Source organism: Anarhichas minor, unplaced genomic scaffold (genome assembly GCF_050575085.1).
Source record: "Anarhichas minor isolate MPS153535 unplaced genomic scaffold, ASM5057508v1 ptg000007l, whole genome shotgun sequence".
NCBI lineage: Eukaryota > Metazoa > Chordata > Actinopteri > Perciformes > Anarhichadidae > Anarhichas > Anarhichas minor.
The window spans coordinates 5,199,458-5,216,565 of record NW_027466453.1 but is presented as its reverse complement, the minus strand read 5'-3'; the positions used below and the strand labels follow the sequence as shown (position 1 = coordinate 5,216,565).

General features: G+C 45.3%; 1 protein-coding gene across 1 annotated transcript in view; it reads right to left on the bottom strand.

The window, feature by feature from the left end:
• Positions 1-3,852: 3,852 nt before the first annotated feature.
• Positions 3,853-17,108, bottom strand: part of plppr2a (phospholipid phosphatase related 2a) — a 48,745-nt gene continuing 35,489 nt past the window's right edge. Inside the window, exons 4-8 of the mRNA XM_076083428.1 lie at positions 8,963-9,083; positions 8,241-8,491; positions 7,108-7,284; positions 6,424-6,551; positions 3,853-5,453 (exon numbers count right to left, since the gene is read on the bottom strand). Coding sequence (XP_075939543.1) covers positions 5,345-5,453; positions 6,424-6,551; positions 7,108-7,284; positions 8,241-8,491; positions 8,963-9,083 — 786 coding nt within the window. The 3' untranslated portion in view covers positions 3,853-5,344. The remainder of the gene's footprint in view (positions 5,454-6,423; positions 6,552-7,107; positions 7,285-8,240; positions 8,492-8,962; positions 9,084-17,108) is intronic.

Genomic DNA, 17,108 nt, shown 5'->3' with positions numbered 1-17,108 from the left:
AATTGTAAGGAACATGCATTTGTGGGATGAGCAGCACAGCTGAGTATGTGGGTTGCGCCGATGAAAAATTTGCCAAATCTTCTCTGCCAATGCCAAACAGCTTATTCTGCCATTGACTCTTGTTTGGTGGATTGGATGATTGAAGTCTATCAGTAACAAGGAAGAAACAAGACATATTGGCAATTTTACAATTTATTCATTTAACAAACAGGAGCCTCAGTAGCGTGTGGAAGAACCATACACAGCCACAACAGCCTGGCTCCTCCTCCTCATGCTGGTCACCAGCCTGCTCACACACTGCTGTGGGATGGCATTCCACTCCTCAAGCAGGATTTGTCGCAAGTCAGCCAACGTGGTTGTGTTGGTCACTCTGGCACGAACAGCATGCCCAAGCTGGTCCCACAAGTGTTCACTTGGGTTGAGGTCAGGACTGTTGGCAGGCCATTCCATCCTCTCTACTCCCAAATTCTGGAGGTAGTCTCTGATAAAGCCCGCTCTGTGGTGGCGAGCGTCTTCATCTTGGAGGATGGAGTTCGGTCCCAGACTGTGGAGAAATGGGATAGCCACTGGTTGCATAATCTCATCTCGATATCTCTCTGCATTGAGATTGCCTCCAATGAAGACAAGCCTCGTTTTTCCAGTGATGGAGATGCCGCCCCACACCATCACACTGCCTCCACCAAAAGGTGTTACTCTATCAGTGCAGCAATCAGCATAGCGTTCTCCCCGTCTTCTCCACACTTTGACCCTACGATCCAACTTCCTTAGGCAGAATCTGGACTCATCGCTGAACATAACGTTCCTCCACATGTTCAGGTTCCAGTGCAGGTGTTGCCGACACCAGCGCAAACGGGCCTGACGGTCAATAGCAACAGCAGAATAAGCTGTTTGGCATTGGCAGAGAAGATTTGGCAAATTTTTCATGGGCGCAACCCACATACTCAGCTGTGCTGCTCATCCCAGAAATGCATGTTCCTTACAAATGGGGCACCGTTTAAAAGGTAAATAAACAGGCTTTTCAACGGTATAAGATGTATTGCCAAGAAGCATTGTTACAACAGAGAAATAATCTACCAAACACTAATTTCCGAACTTTTTGTTCGATGTTTATATATAAAACAAGCATTTCCTTATATTTTACATCTTGCTGCTAATACTGTACGGCGCTTTATGGGATTTTGAATGCAGGACTTGCACTGGAGTATTCTCACATTGTTGTACTTTCACTTTAGTAAAGGATCCGAGTACTCAATCCATCACCGGAAATAGATTAATAGCTTTGATTATAAAAATCTTACATGGAGATGGCCCGAGATGTAATCACATGACCTAAAAGTGGAAGCAAATGGAGACGAGGACGGTCCTCATCCTGGGGATGAAGAAAGTAAAAAGCTAGTGAGCGGATCTGGTGATCAGTATAGCAGTAAGTAAAGGAGTGGAGAGAGCAGGGGCCCACATATCTGACTTTTAGTTCCCAGTGTGGGTCAAACTAAAAAAAAACACTGGATCCTACAATACCCATAATGCAACCAAGAGCATCTTTTAATCATGCAGAATTGGCAAAATATATATAAAAAAATCCAGAATGCTCAATAATTAAATACTAACAAGCACTCAGATGCTGCACTTCAGAGTCAGTATTGATGAACCCAGGTGAGTTCTGATTGGCCAAAATAAAACTCAGTGATTAGTGATTGTTAAGTCTCTTCTCCTCACACACACACACACACACACACACTTGTACACCTGTTTGTGACACAAGATAAACACATCCCACCAAATGACACATGGTGCACTCTGACAGCGTTTCTTATTGCAATATCCATTTATTGTTCTCGTCACACACATCTTTACAAAACAGAGGGTTTGCTGCAACAGGATCAAAGGAAAACGTGTTTCTCCCTCAGAGCTGCAGATCTGAAAGGAGTTTTTTTTTTTTTATTTCACGTCAGTCAACCGCAGCGTGTTTGTTCTTTGATGTAAAACATGAGTCGCGGCAGACTTCAGAGGAAAGGAGAGCCGCGGTGTTTGACGGTTTGAACCTGGAGGAGAACGTTATTCTGACCTGAAGAGAAATCGGACTCTTTCTGTGCTGCGTTTTCCCTTTTTGGTGCTCGCATCTCATTGGAGCATTCCTTGTGCCGAAGCAGCGCTCACACAGTGAACACCGATTCAGATACCGACCGACTGCAATTGGTCAAGAGTTGCTGAGATTTTGCGCGGATGAGAAGCTCGCACTGAAAACACACACATTTACAAGCTGTCAATGTAATGGACTTGATGTTCTGTTTGATTTCCATTAGGATTCGTTTTTAAGGCATTTCTGCTTCATCGGGACACTGAGGGCTGGAAAGCAAACGGGACGGATATGACATGAAGGGACGTCATGCGGCAAAGGTCATGAGTCTGACTCAAATTCACAACTTTGCAGGTGCGTGGTATTTGTGCGCTGACTCGCCAGAAGGTCACTGTTTTTATGACGAGTCAAAGTTGAAGACGCTCGGTAGAATCTTTTCCGAGATAACAGAGCTTATCGGACGCTGGATAATGTGTGAGGGTCATTCTGCACATACTCTTGATGGCTGTGCTGCACATACAACCACTTGTTGTGGTCGTGGCTCGGTAGAAATGTCAGCAACAAGGAACCTCCCGGCTCAGAGAGTCCCGAAACTTTTTTTTACGTATAAAAAACATAATAATTGTGGACGCGAATGCAATTTTTCCCTTTTTTTTTGTCCCGTTCCCGATCTCGTGTCAGCTCACACAGCCAAATGTAAAAGTCAACAAAGGCAACATTAGGCCAGCTAAAAAAAATACAACATGGATATTAAAGCAGCATTAAGTGATTTTTGGTCAGGACGTGTTAGCTAACGTTATCTTGCGCTAACAAGATTATAAAAGAAATGTGGGGACTCCAGAAACTTCCAACAAAACCACACAGCCTATAGATTACATTTCTTAAAGCGGTTAATCGATACGTTTATTAGCACCAAACGACAGACGGATAAAGTTAGCTGATAGTTGTTGAAAGCGGTGGAGCATTTCGCAGTGCGGAGCGCGGAGACCCGACACGGTGTTCGGACAAACATTAACAAATGAAGCTCGGGTCGGGTTCGGCCTAATTGACGTGGTGCTCAAAGTTCCTTTGACTGAAAATATTGTATAAAAATACATACAAATGATGAGTTTGTTAATTTCGTCACCGAGCTGTAAACGTGGTAACAACAGTTGCGTGACAGGGTGACACAGTGCTTTAGGTTACTACTCTCTCAGACCCGGGACTGGTTCGGACAGAAATAGGGCGGCTCGAAACGCACTCTTATTTAGTAGCTAAAGAGCCAGATATTGCTCTCAGAAGTTGGTGGGACCGTAGTATAGAAACATGACTCCAAAAGAACGCTCACGTTGCTCCGTGTCTGCTGGACGTGCTGCGTTCACAGCTTGACTCACTTAGTGCTGCTTTGACTTGTCGCATCACCGTTAGCTCGCCGTATGCTAGCTTCGTCGACTTTTAAGTTGGGCCGTCTGCTGAACACGAGACCGCGAACGCGTCCGGAGATTTGACGTGAAAAGTGGTTCACATCCACCGTTTATGCTCACATGAGAATTCCAAACAGAAAGGGCTTGGAGTTCATAACCTCACGAACACACAGCGTCTTATAGACCGTGACTTTTAACTCGGCCCAGAGGCCAAAGGAGTGAGTCATCCGGTGTTTTCAAACCGCTGTTGGCTAGTGGTTCAGCACCTTCATACGCATGGTTCTCTATCATCGCAATACATACAATACCCCCCCCCCCCCCCCCCCAAAATCTCTAGACTTAGTGTTGGTGATGCTTGTGTAAAAATCCCACTCTCAATACAAAAAAGATTTATGTACAACATCATACAAACAGGTTTCAGTGTTAGAAAGGGGATTAAGGTGTGTGTGTGTGTGATTGTGCATGTGTGTGCTTTTGAAGGTGTTTGAATACGCATGTGCTCTGTGAAACTGGACTTTACTCTTGTGTGTGTGTGTGTGTGTGTCGTCCAGCAGAGGGAAACATTTCACAGCACAGTGATGGTATTACAGTCAAGATACCACAGAGAGGAGCTAAACAGAGGTTGTAAAAAAAGATGTGTGGGGAGAAGGGTGAATGAAAAATAAAAATAAAAAAACATGGATTTCAGGGAGTGTGCAAATCAAAGTCAGTAAAACTGTCACGCCACATGGAGTGCTCACTGCAACCACACCGTATGTACATGTCAATAAATAAATCTGTTGATAAAATCTCAGAAATTAATCACAATAGTTACACGACTCGACCAGTTCGTCGCATCGTCTTTTACCAGGATTCGGCTAGAAAGAAAACTCCAGTTCAGTGTGAGCGATGCCGTGCGAGAGAAAAAAAAAAAAGGTCTGTTGGCATTACAGGAAGTGTTTTGTATGAAAGCTCCTCGTCTCAGAAGAATACAAAACTGAACAAACATTTGCTCCCGAATGTGATGCACTTTATATGCCAACCTGCAGTCGGGAGCTCGGCTTTGTCTTATCAGATGTGTTTGCATTTCCCATCAGTTTTCTTTCTTTTTTCTTTTTTTTTGGGCAAAGCTGCAACCATCTGAGAGAAGAAGAAGAAAAAAAGAAGAAAATAGCCAAGTGACGATCTTGTCTGTACTTTCATCCTGTTTGCTATTGTCTGGTGCTTCTGCTGAGAGATATGAAATGGATTCTTTGATCTGTGTAAATCGCATGCGGAGCTGACAAGGGCACTGCTACTCACACTACTGTGCGAGTGTGTTTATGTGTGTGCGTGTGTGTGTGTGTATATGGCTTGCTAAAAGGATGTAGGGTATTTTTGTTTTGAAGGGTTTAAATCTCAGCAGCACGCGCATCCTTCAGAGGGCTTCTTTGGTCCAACACGTCCCCTCCTGACAGCAGACGGCGAAGTCACACGGGGAGTTCCCCGTCACGTTTAGCCTCCTTCGAACGGGCGAGACCTCGTTCATGATGTTTAAAAAAAAAAAGCAGTGGACATTCTCAGTAGTCACAGTTTGAAGTGTTTTTCCTTTAAGAGAGCACGCCACTGAAGACGAAAGCGAGCGTCACACAACCGAGAAAAGACTTATACAAAATGAAAAAAAAGGAAGCTGTTCCTGACTCTGTGCTGAATGTCCAGCAGAGAGAAAAGTCTTTGAAGAGTTTGCCTATCGGTTCCCCGGGGGTTTGAGAGGGCAGCAGGATGGTGTGTGTATGTTGCTGGATCGCGTGAGAGGTCTAGACCTGCGTGGAATAGGAGCGGTGCAGCGTCGCGTACCGCCCGGCCGGATGGGCGGCGCAGCGCGGCGAGTGCTGCTCCGGCTGGTCTAGACTTCGCTGGAAATGGAGCGAGACGGTATGAGGACATCGGGGGTGGCGGGGAACCGATAGGGCTGATGGTCATGTGACATCGGTGAACGGAGATCCACGCGGAGTCTGCAGGGGAAAGAGAGGAGTGAGAAAGAGAGAGAGAGAGGGAGAGGATGGGGGCAGAGAGAGAAAAGTGAAGAAAAGAATAATCAAGAGTGATGCGCTTGATGAGGAGGAAGAGGAGGAGGAGGAAGGGGAGTGGGGGGAACACAGGCGAAACCGAGCAGGAAACAGAAATAAGGCAACAGATGACGGAGATAGTGTGGGGGGGTGGCGATGGCGGGCGGAAATAAGGGTTCATGGTTGGTTAGAATGGTTGGACGTAGGCGTTGTAAGGTGGGCAGGAGGAGAGCGCAGGATGCTGGAGGGAGAGTGAGGGACAAGGGAGCAGATTGAGAGGAAAGAGGCAAGGTGGGAGACAGAGGAAAAGAGGCAGTCAGGTGAGGGTTAGTGACGGAGACAGACCACAGAGGACGCAAGACATTTCCCTAAACACTCGCCAGATGAAATCTTTTTAGGAGACGCGGCACCGTCGAAATGTCGAGGGGGACCCTTGAGCTGTATTCACAGTTTTTTACATTTGCTTTACATCCGAATGGGAGATTAAAACCTCGAGTGTGTCAGCTAAACTGCTGAGTCACCCCAAAGAGATAAGTGACTCTCTAAATCCCCGATAAGATGGAAATGTGTAACAGCGTGGAGTTTAGCAGCGAGGCAGCACCTCTTTTACGACGTAAAACATCTTTGTTCTGTCTGAAATTAAACCGCGGCTCATTTCACACCTTTAGAACAAATGTTATCGGCCTACGACAAGGCTCGGAGATTTAGAGGATTCACCTGGGTGCTTTCTTTGGTACTGGGGGTGCAGGTGGGACTTGGAGCATGCATGTTTGGGGATTTGATCTGGGGTTTTTCTTCGGGGGGGGGGGGGGACGAATTCAAGGTAAGAGACAAGGGGTGTGCATCTCAGCCCCTCTTTAGTGAGCGCAGGTGTGCCTCGCACCCACCCCCGCCCCTTACCTGAGGGCCACTTAACTTTTCGAGTGGACTTTCCACACAGGGCAGCGTCACCATCTGCATGCCCAGCACGGACTCGGGGCGCTGGGGGCGCAGCGGGGGAGGGCTGGGCAGCATCTGCTGGAAGTTGTTGATCACGCAGGTCACCTGGAGGAGACAGAGGCCAGGCGAGAGGGGGGGGGGGGAGAAGAAAAGAGAGATGTGGTGAGATTTGACCCCTTCGCTAAACCCCCACTGGGATGGTCCAATCATAGCTCAGTGAAATCTATTGGACTCTTCAGGGGGTAAAAACTGGTGTCTCGAGAGTTAGAGTCTTGTTTATTTTTGCCGAAAGCAAAAAGCATACGCAAACGTCAGCTGCACACATTAGCATGTCCAGCTAGTTGTACTAAAATACTTGTTAAGAACGGGAACATCCACCCCATGGGGGCCAAGATGGTAATATATCAGAATTTATAGTCAAAATATGGGCTTCGTCTTACTCGTTATTCAGTTTAAGGGACGATAACACTCCGGAAAATCCGGCCAAAGATGTACAACAATTTAATTGTATTCATACTGTACTCTAATATGAGGGCTAACTTATTCTTCCCTTTTGTTTCCGTCTACGTCAAACTGGAGACCAGCTGTTTAAAAACGGCTAAGAATTGCGAGTGTTAAACCTGCCACGGATAATGACTTCCTGGCCGGTCTAGGCGCTCACCAAAAACACAGCGATGGCTCCGCCGGTGAAGAATCCCGCCAGGACGTCGGCCCAGTGGTTGCGGTACTCGGCCACCCTGACCACGCCTACCAGCATGGCCAGGCAGAGCAGGGTGAGGCTGATGGTGGGCTTGGTCAGCCGCGTGCCTTTGGTCTTGAACACCAGCGTCACGTACATCTGCAGAGAGGCACACGGGAGGACGTATGCGTCGTTATAACCTCATTGGATTTTTCAAAAGCAAAGAAAACTAACTTATTCTTCTAATTCTTTTTTTACTATTCTTGACTGGACACGAATTTTGAGAGAAATTGCTTATGAAGTAAACACGAAGATGAGGGTGGATACTGGAGACACTTTTTGATCTAGCTGGCACGAATAAAGGTAAAGAAGTGTTCCTCACGATTTGCAAAGTCAATACTTCAATAGTCTTTATGACTTCAGTTCATTAACATAATGAGGTTAGAAGAAAAAAAGAGGGTTCTGGAGTTTATACTAGGCTGCTAGCTGGCTACAGATAAAGTCTTGGTACCTTTAAAGTTTCATATTGCTCATGAGTCATCACTTCCTGTGCACTCAGAATATATCCCAACAGACTACTGGATTACAGGTAAATTAACTGAGCAGGGACAACGTTAAAGTTGGAGGTTTTGGACAATACTTTCTTCCTTTTTTGCCGAGAGTTAGATGAGAGGATTGATACCACTCTCGTGTCTGAAGCTACAGTTTAGCAGCCGGTTAGCTTAGCTTAGCATTAAGACTGGAAACGGTGAAACAGCTAGTTTAGATCTGTCCAAAGTGAGCTAAATCCGCCTCCCAGCACTGCTGTTTCTTTTCACTGGTTGTCTGATAATCTCCCAGTGACGACGAGACTCCCGGCCAAGAAATAGTCCTGTAACATAACAGACACTGTTGTTTTTCCATTTCCATTTTTGTATGAATTAAGCAATTGATTCTTCATGCTAAGCTACGCTAATTTGGTATCGATCTGCTTCACTAACACTCAACATTGCTGGTTTCTCAGCAAGAAAAGTTTTGCACTTCAATCCCATAGAATAAAGTGAAAACGTGAAAACATCGGTGTGGGATTAGCCCTCAGAAGCACAAAGCATCACCTCCAGCGGGCTCCAACCTACCACTGTGTACACGGCAGAGTAGACGCTCAGCGCCGCGTCCTTGGACGGGAAGGATTTCCGCGCGGACATGACGATCAGCGGGTTGCCTGTGCAGGCGCGCCGCTCCGCGATGTACTGCATGGTGGACTGGCAGCCCAGCGCCGTGTAGTTTGGCCGGCAGGCGGACAGGAAGTGGGGTGTCTGGTTTCCTGTCACCACCTGGCCGGCATTGACGAAGATGGTGGTGGTGAACAGGCCGAAGGCGTAGACACCTGGGCCAGGAGACGAGCGCCGATGGAGGGTTGAAGGAGATGAAGAAAAGCAAGTTAGATGTTTGAAAGATTTCAACACATGTTAACAGCGCTGCGAGATAAAAGTTTTCCCTTCCTGAAATAGCCCTAACACATTATTATCAGCTGAGGTGTGAAATCGCAAGAAGAAGCTTCCACCTCAGCTGAAATTTGCAGGCTGCTTAATATTCACAAGTGTCTTCTTGCCGTGATCCTGAATATCTTACCTCATCCAATCGTCCCATTAACAGCTACAAGCACAAGCTCTGGTTGACAAACTCTCAAGTGCAGCGGATCACGTTCTGATAACCTTTTTCTTCCATGTTGTTTTGATCTGTTTGATTTCGCCTCTCGCTCTCCCTGTGAAAAAACCTCACACCTAGACGGCAGAGTGCCCTTTCCTTGCCTGTAAAGAGCAGAAGGGGGCTGAGTGATACAAAACAGCGTGTTCACCTAGAAAGCGTATCATGCGTCTCAGCAGGGGGTTGAAGTAGCAGCAGTCTGCAGTGACAATGGTCTTCTCCTGGGTTCCCTCTGCTTTGGTGAAGAAGGCGCACAGCTCTCCGACAAGAATCTGCGCACACAAAAGAAAACACAGAACTGCCGGTTTAAAAACTTTAGTTTTTTTTTTTTTTTACATGCACAGAATAGCATTTGTTACATGTTTTAATTTAAAACATAAGGGTGTCAAGATTGTCATTACAAGCGTGTTAGCGTGTTTTGTGCGTTAGCATTTTAGCTCGAAGCATCGATGTACGATGTACGTACAAAGAGCTGCTAGCACGTCTGAAGACTCTCACTGTTGTTATTACCAATGTTATTACCAACACATTGCCCAACACTGATATCGGGCCGATGCTGACTTAAATAAGCGGATCAGGTATTGGTTCAAATGGAGCCGATCTTTTCCTTTCAATTCTACGTTTCTACATTTGTAAGTTTTGGCCCATTTGTTGCTGCATTAAGAAAAGGTTTACACTTGAACTATATTCCTGTTCTTTTTTTGTGGCAATGTAGATTTTTTTACTAAATTGCTGGTGTGCGATTTATTATTAATAATACATAATTCAGTAGTTTTATATCTTTGATAAATAAATGAAATGCTATCAAATATTCTGCACAGGTAGCTCACACAAGGGAGGAGGACAATAAACTCAGAGTTCTAACATAACACAGCGGAATCATTTTGACCACTAGCTGCACTCACTCTGTGCATTACTAATGATCTCACAGCGCACAGGGCAAACAAATCTAATTAGACTTAATCATCATCTGTTTTATTAAGCATGGGCTCCCTGCTTGTGGCCGCATGGAGATGTAAACTCACTGCGGTCTAGAGCTAAAATAGCAGCCGCTGTTGTTGGATATTGGCAGTTTTGGTCAGACGACTGTGCTCAATTCACTCCCTGTGAGTCTGAACAGCGGCGCCTCTCCAGACTGATGACCCCTTAATGGACTCATCTGTACGACAGCCTACAGCACTCAGAGAAGCTGGCACGGACTAAAACACAGCTCCCTAAATGAATAACTATCTACGATAGAGAAATGCGCTTAATCTTAAATCATCCCAACAGTTTCCGTGCTCTGCTGAGGCAGCAGTGGGATCCACTTAAACGCTGACTCGATCCCAGAAAAACTCATAAACCTCATTCTTCCTCTTTCCACATTTGACATAAACCCCCATTTCCCCCCCCCCCCCCCCGCGGTGATGGTGGGCGATGCACTGGTGTCTGAGGAAAGCAGGAGAAAGTGAAAGAACTACTGGACAGAAAGAGAATCGGAGAAAGACGGAGCCAAAGAGATTCCAATGATCACGTTTCAGCCAAGGCTTGTGCTACTGGGCTTTTTTTCCGAGCCAAGTCAAATGAGGTAATACCATGCAGGGGCCCAGTCGGTGCAGCAGTGACTGTGAAGTGCGTGCCCGGCCGAGTGCCTTCTTTCATTAGCGAAACACAACCCTACTGGGTGCTCCATGGCAACCCTCCAAACACTAGTACGAGCATGAAATCAAAGCGGAGGGCGTTTAATCAGCAGCTTCAAATCAGAGGTGTAAGGGGGCACCGTCGCACTGTGGACAAACGTTTATGGGCCAATTAAAGACGGCATAGCGGCCGTTTCCATGGGGACTGTGGGGAGTTTAAGCGTGTGTACACCACACAATGTGAGATAATGGTACTGTGCCGTCGCTAGTGGACGAGTGCTCTTGAACGCTTTGCCTCGGGCCGAGCTGTAACGAGGTGTCTGTTCGGCCTCGGTGGACTTTTTGTCCAATGTGAATGCTCATTCTGTGAATGTTTGTTTGGCCTCTTGAGACGGTCAATCATAAGGTCCCTCCATAGAAATAGAATAGGAGTAGAACGCCTTTTAAACTGTTTGCCGAGGTCATTTGACTAGTACAAAAGAAAATGTTTGTTGATATGGCGACAAAAACATGTCAGTGGGGCCGTTAAGTGTTTGCTGAGAAGAGAGCGTATGCAGCTCCAGACGGATGGCTGGCGAGTTAGTTAGCTAGGTTGCCCTTCTCCAGAACAGTGGGGAGTGAGGCGGAGGGACCATAGACTGGGTATAAGAAGTGGACTTAATCATTGTGGACTTAATCACTTCTTTTTGCAACCGGAGGAGTCGCCCCCTGATGGTCAGTAGAGATAATGCAAGTTTTAAGACACTTCCACATCGGCTTCACTCGGCAGAACCGGAGGTTGCCGCTTGTGTTAGACCCAGCGCTGCTGCTGGACATCAGCCCACTGTTGGCAAGCTAGCTAGCTAGCCAGCGTTCCGCTAGTTAACTAGCTGGCTAGTTGGCTTGCTAATTCCACCATGCTTTAATTGGTTAGAGACAATGTGGCGAACAAGGTTGACGCCCATCTGGTGATAGCAATGTGCTTTTCTACGCTGTGACAAGAGTGAGTGGATGAAGCATTACATTGTTTTTACTCATTTACTCTGGTGCTCTTCGCTTCGTAACGCAACTACTCCACTGCTCGTTTTAGTCAGTACTGCAAAACCTCACCTCAAAGACTTTCCTTCTTGCCATAAGTCGGTTTAGTTTACTGTATCTGGAAGTTAGCTCGCTACAATACACGCGTATTTCCACAATACACATAAAAATGGCCATCGCTCTAACTATCCTGTTTTGTTGATTTGAATGGGAAGGTCCGTTCTACTATTTTATTTATATATCAGCTTTCAAAATCAACACACCCTTATTGGAAACAAGCATTAGGCATGAAAAAGCTTGAAAAAGCAAGAAATGACTAATCGACTAAAGAAACCGTAGTCGACTAAGACTAAAAACGGCCGATTAGTCGAGTGGAATAAGAGCGGTTGACGACCACGTCGTGTGCTTGTGATCCATATCCAGTAATGCAGAGGTATGTAAATGCCGATAATTTTGTTTGTATGCTCAATTTAACCTCCAAGTTTTGAAAAATGAAAGGATTTGATCACAAAAAAATGAATTCTGATACTTTCCTAACAACACATTACCCCCCCCCCCCCCCCCCCCCCCCCCCATCACATCTGAAACCAAACTCTTAAAGATAAGCGTGTGAGAGATTAAGTGGAAGAGTGAGAGCATGAGAACACAATAGAAAAGTTGAAAAGCAAAGAAAGAAAAGGGAAGAGAGAAACACTCAGAGCAGTGATGAGGTTGGGGGGGTAATACTGCAAGAATGAATTATTCATGTGTGGATGGCATCCATGTGAATCATGTAGCGCATTATTTCAACCAACATTCCCTAAATTCTCTCTCTCTCGGGCTCCCTGCCTCCGCCAAGGATTCGTAGTTAAATATGACGCGCTTGTCGCTGCGGTTCAGGGACGGGCGGATTATAATCCCTTGAAATTAAGAGTCCAGTCCACAGTCCGACGACGCAGGACGACGAGATGACTTCTAGAAAATAGCAAGATGAGTTTAAAGATTGGCGGGGGGAGTGTGGACGAAGACGTGCATTACAAGCGTACTCACATGCATGATTTAGGAGCGGAACAAGAGGAAGGAGTGAAGGAATGAAACATTAACGACGTCACGAGCACAGGGCCCATTCTCTGCTCTGTGCGTGTGAGTAATCAGATCTTGATTTGTGTCAGTGGGTATTAGTCAAATGTGAGAGTGCATTCACACTGGCCCTTGTTACGCAACACGCGTCAATTAGAAAATGACCAGGGGGGGGGGATGTTCCACTCGGATGAGTGACGAGGGTTGCGGAGTTGACAGAGAAGGAATAAAAGAGAGCGGGAGTGATGGGTTGAACAAGTGGGATTATGACATTAACGAGCTCTTTTTTAAAGTTAACGGTGACTACGACAAGCTTCAGTGGCCATCGTGCGGTAATCAATAAAGCTGCGAGGACTAAATCAAGCGTCTAGGAACGAGCCTGGATGATTGCACATGCACAACATTGCCTCCATCAGCATCCCCCTTCTGCAAATAGCGACTGACTCTGTTCAGCTCGTGTTCGGGATCAAATAAAGCGGGGAAAAAACAATACGGAAAAAACAGAAGTCAACAGATGATGACTGAGTCGTGACGTAAAATGAACCAATGCTGCAAGAAGAAGAAGGAAAAGCAGAAGAATGGTCTACTACTCCATCCACTTTGTAATGCAAGGCAAACAAAGTGTCATGTGACCATGCCATAAAGGGAGACACCCCCAGATGACAAAGAAATGTGACCAGGAGATAGATCAATCACTACAATAGATCACCCCAGTTGATTCCTAACATTAAGACACTTTTTTTGTGTCGGAAAATGTTACACAAGCTAAATATGCAAATGAGGCATCATCTTATTAAATATAGGCTAATATACATATACAGAAATGTGAACATTGGTTCAAAGTTCAAAATTCTTGTTTCATTTTGTCGAAATATTAGAGTCAAAGGTTTCTACAGCGGGAATTTTGGATGTCTCTTTGTATCTTTCCATAAATCCGAAAATATTGTCAAAAGATATACATTTTTGCCATTTTCTTAGGAAATCAAATGTTCTGTGAATCAGGCTATGAATGATATATGAACAAAGCCCTCAGTAAGGACCTTCTATATAGAGAGGAGTGAAACTGGAAGGTTTGGTGTATGTTGACGTTACTGAAGTGGAGATGTCTGGCTTAGAGTTGAAGAAAGAAAAGCTTTTGAGAAATATATATGTAGAATTCCACACATTTTGAAGAAACTACAGATGAATTTTTAAAAGTAACTAATAGATATTAATATTGAACTTCCCCAGTTGATTACGTACATAGAAACTTATTTTTTTTATAACAAGTTTTCTGAAATGTTTAAATATGCAAATAATGCTAACTTTTGCTGAATTTAGGAGAAATCTACAGCTGCAAACAGACAAAGTATTAAAACACCTGAATGTGTATTATGGATGTTTTCTTTCCACTAGTCCAGGGTCCAGGTCGGCAACCCGCGGCTCCGGAGCCGCATGCGGCTCTTCAGCCCCTCTGTTGCGGCTCCCTGAGTCTACATCCACACTAATATGTTTTAAAACGATCTCCATCCACACGGCGTTTCAGCATCGTTTTCGAGATGATCTCTGTCCAGACTATAAAGCCTGAAAACGTGACTATTCACGTACAGCATGCAGGTGGGTGCCGGTGTAAACAGGAAGTAGATTGGTTGCTTAGTTAAGTAGTCTTTAAGAATGAAAGGTGGTGCTTGATACTTAAGATCTTCTCTAAAATCTTCCTCTATGAACTCAAACAGACACATTTCGTGGAAAGTTTTAGAAGTTTTATTTTTCACTTAGTTACAGCGCTGCGGGTCTTGCTCTATATCTCTCTCACATATCAAATTTACTTTAATATTAACACTTACACGTAAAGGTTTACTAGATTATGGGTTCACAAGTGGTCAACACACGTCTCTCACTCGTTTCCTCGGTTTCGTTGTTGTCTGTTCTCACTCGTAGCTCTGCTGGAGGCTGAAGTCTCTGTCCTACTGGAGAGCAATCAATGTTTTGTTCCTTTATAGTTTATGTGTGTGGACTTCACAATAGTTAAGAAATAATAAGAATAAACAATAATAAGAAAAGGAAAGTCCTCTGTTTTGTGTCCGTCCTCCTCAAAGCCTCTAACTGTGACTTCAGACGTCCGCTCCGTAGGTCTGATAACACCGCTGGACACGCCGCTCACTAATCGCTCCAATAACAGCTGCTTCCTCCGCAGAAATGCTGACTTTAACTGAACAACAGCTGCTAGTAAAGACAACAAGGTCAGTAACGTCTGTACTCAGTTGTCCATGTTAAATTAACCTGGTAGTCGATTGGTAATCAAGGCTATTGTTGTTTGTGATCTTCCGGGAAAGGGTCACGTGATAGGGGTGTGACGAATCAGGGAAGGACACGTCGTGACTGCTAAGAACCAATCAAGTAGTGAACACGTGCTCGTTTCCAAATGTATGCGTTTAGGCCGTCCATACGACGAATCCACTCCGGAGTTTTCAAACTTATCCGTCCTCGGGAGCGTTTTCGGTGCTCGAAAACTCCGCCGTAGTGTGGACGCTCAGTGTAAACGTAGCAAAACATGCGTTTTCAAATGGAAACGTAGTAGCGTGGACATGGACTGAGGCTTTGACAAAAAATAACAAGGAAATAAATAACGTTTTAAATAATAACATTTTAATTTTATTGTTTGCATAGTGGACAATCTTCCAAAGGGAGCACCTCTTATCTTGGAGTTTGAGTTGATACCGTCACTGAAAATAGCAATAAAATGTCAAGAATTGTCTTTATTCTTGTTCTATAATTTCATAAACAAACTATAGTTTTTGTATATATAATATAACTATATATATATATATATAACTTTATAAGCTGTGATACCAGACACATTTTATTTGGTGGAAAATAGGGCAAAATGGCTCTTTGGATAGTAAAGGTTGCCGACCCCTGCACTAGTCTGAAAGAAGACAAGTTATCGAAGTACAATTCTCCCAAATCTCTGAACTGAGCAATGCATGTTTTTTCGCCCGCAGCGTCCTCCTCTTAAGGTTAAAGTGTTTATAGCTGTTCCAAACCGCCACGCTGTAGTGAATGATGAAACTTTAAATGTCAAGAAATACGATCACTCATAAGTAAATGATTGAGCGGTCACGGGCTCCCTATCTCTGGCATGGAGTGAAACTAAAGCACGCTGCCTCTCTTGCACCGCACAGGATGAGCCGACCACTCTGCAGCCGTGAGACCTAATGCTTCTGACACCATTGGGCGTTCATGTGTAAAGCACAAAGAGACGCCTCGCTGTCACTAGTATCCCATTATCCGTCGTCATCTGCAGCGGCCTCGATCTCCGCGCGGCGGCGTTTGTGCAAGATTTTTTTTTTAGGGGGGGGGGGGGGGGGCTAATGGACGACGCGGCGCCCATCTGAGCGCGTCAGGATCACCGCCATCACCTTTACTCACACGTGGCTCTCGCCGGGATTTGTTTTTTAACGGGAGGCCTGAAAAACGAGGACGGCGGCATGCGTTTTCAATCCGCTGACGTGATAGAGAATGACGGCTGAGAGAAGAAAAAGACACACACGATCTCACTGATGGGCGCGCAAACACACGGACGCAAACGCAGATGAGTTTGCGGACGTTGTCGCGTGATCGCACATCTAAAACCACCGTCTGCTGAGAATCTGTCCTGGTGCCCAAACACTTGTTACTACATTGATATACACTTAGGAGTATAAATGTATTCTTTCTCACAGAAGCAGAAACCTCTTCCTCATTGTGTTGCAGCGTCTCTAATCCCTCGCTTTTTGTCTTTTATTGTTCCTTCCCACTGGGAGGAAAAAGTAGGTTATATTCTTTGTCTTTCCCCTTCCATTTTTATCTAGCTCCGCCACACACCCAAAATCTGCTGTTACATTCCTTAAAAACTCCCTCTCTCTCTCTCTCTCTCTCATCTCGTCTTTCTACATCTTTAATCATCTTTTCTGTAATCCTCCTGATCCCGGAGGTGGGTTCACCCTGGTGCCACTGACCACAGGGTCGTCTGATGGATGGACCTGAATCAGAGAGAGGACCATGTTCTGAAAGTTCTTGACAAAATGTAGGGAAAAAAATAGCTGCATGAAAATGGGAATTTTTTGCATTAGTGCTTGTGTATTGGTGTGTGTACGTTTTTGAGTGGATGAAGGCTGTTCAACAAGTGGCCCAATCAGACACATAGGCCTCCGTCCTCAAACCAGAGTGCGGAGCAGCATTCAACGGTTGCCACTAAACGTCTCATGCCTCAAACTACCAAGACTACCAAGATTAAAGCGCCAACTCTTTAATAATATTCTGCAGAGGACTTTTGTGAGTGTGAGTGAAACACAGCTACACACAGAACACCACAGATTTGGTTCAGTGGCCAAATGCAAAGATCTATGAATAGAGGGTGGTGAGCTGCCCCCCGTTGTGAATGCTGATTGGGCACTCTGGCATTCGTCAGAGATCTTCTAGGTGCTGAGTGAAGCGTGGCACTTCATCGGCCAAGCAGGACCCCTGAGGTGTCCCTCATCTCTGCCTGACTGAAAAAAAATGGATCAAAGCTAAGAAGCAGAAATGACAGCCGCTGTTCGGTCTAATCGCATTTCACAGGAATGGAGTTCTGACCGAAGC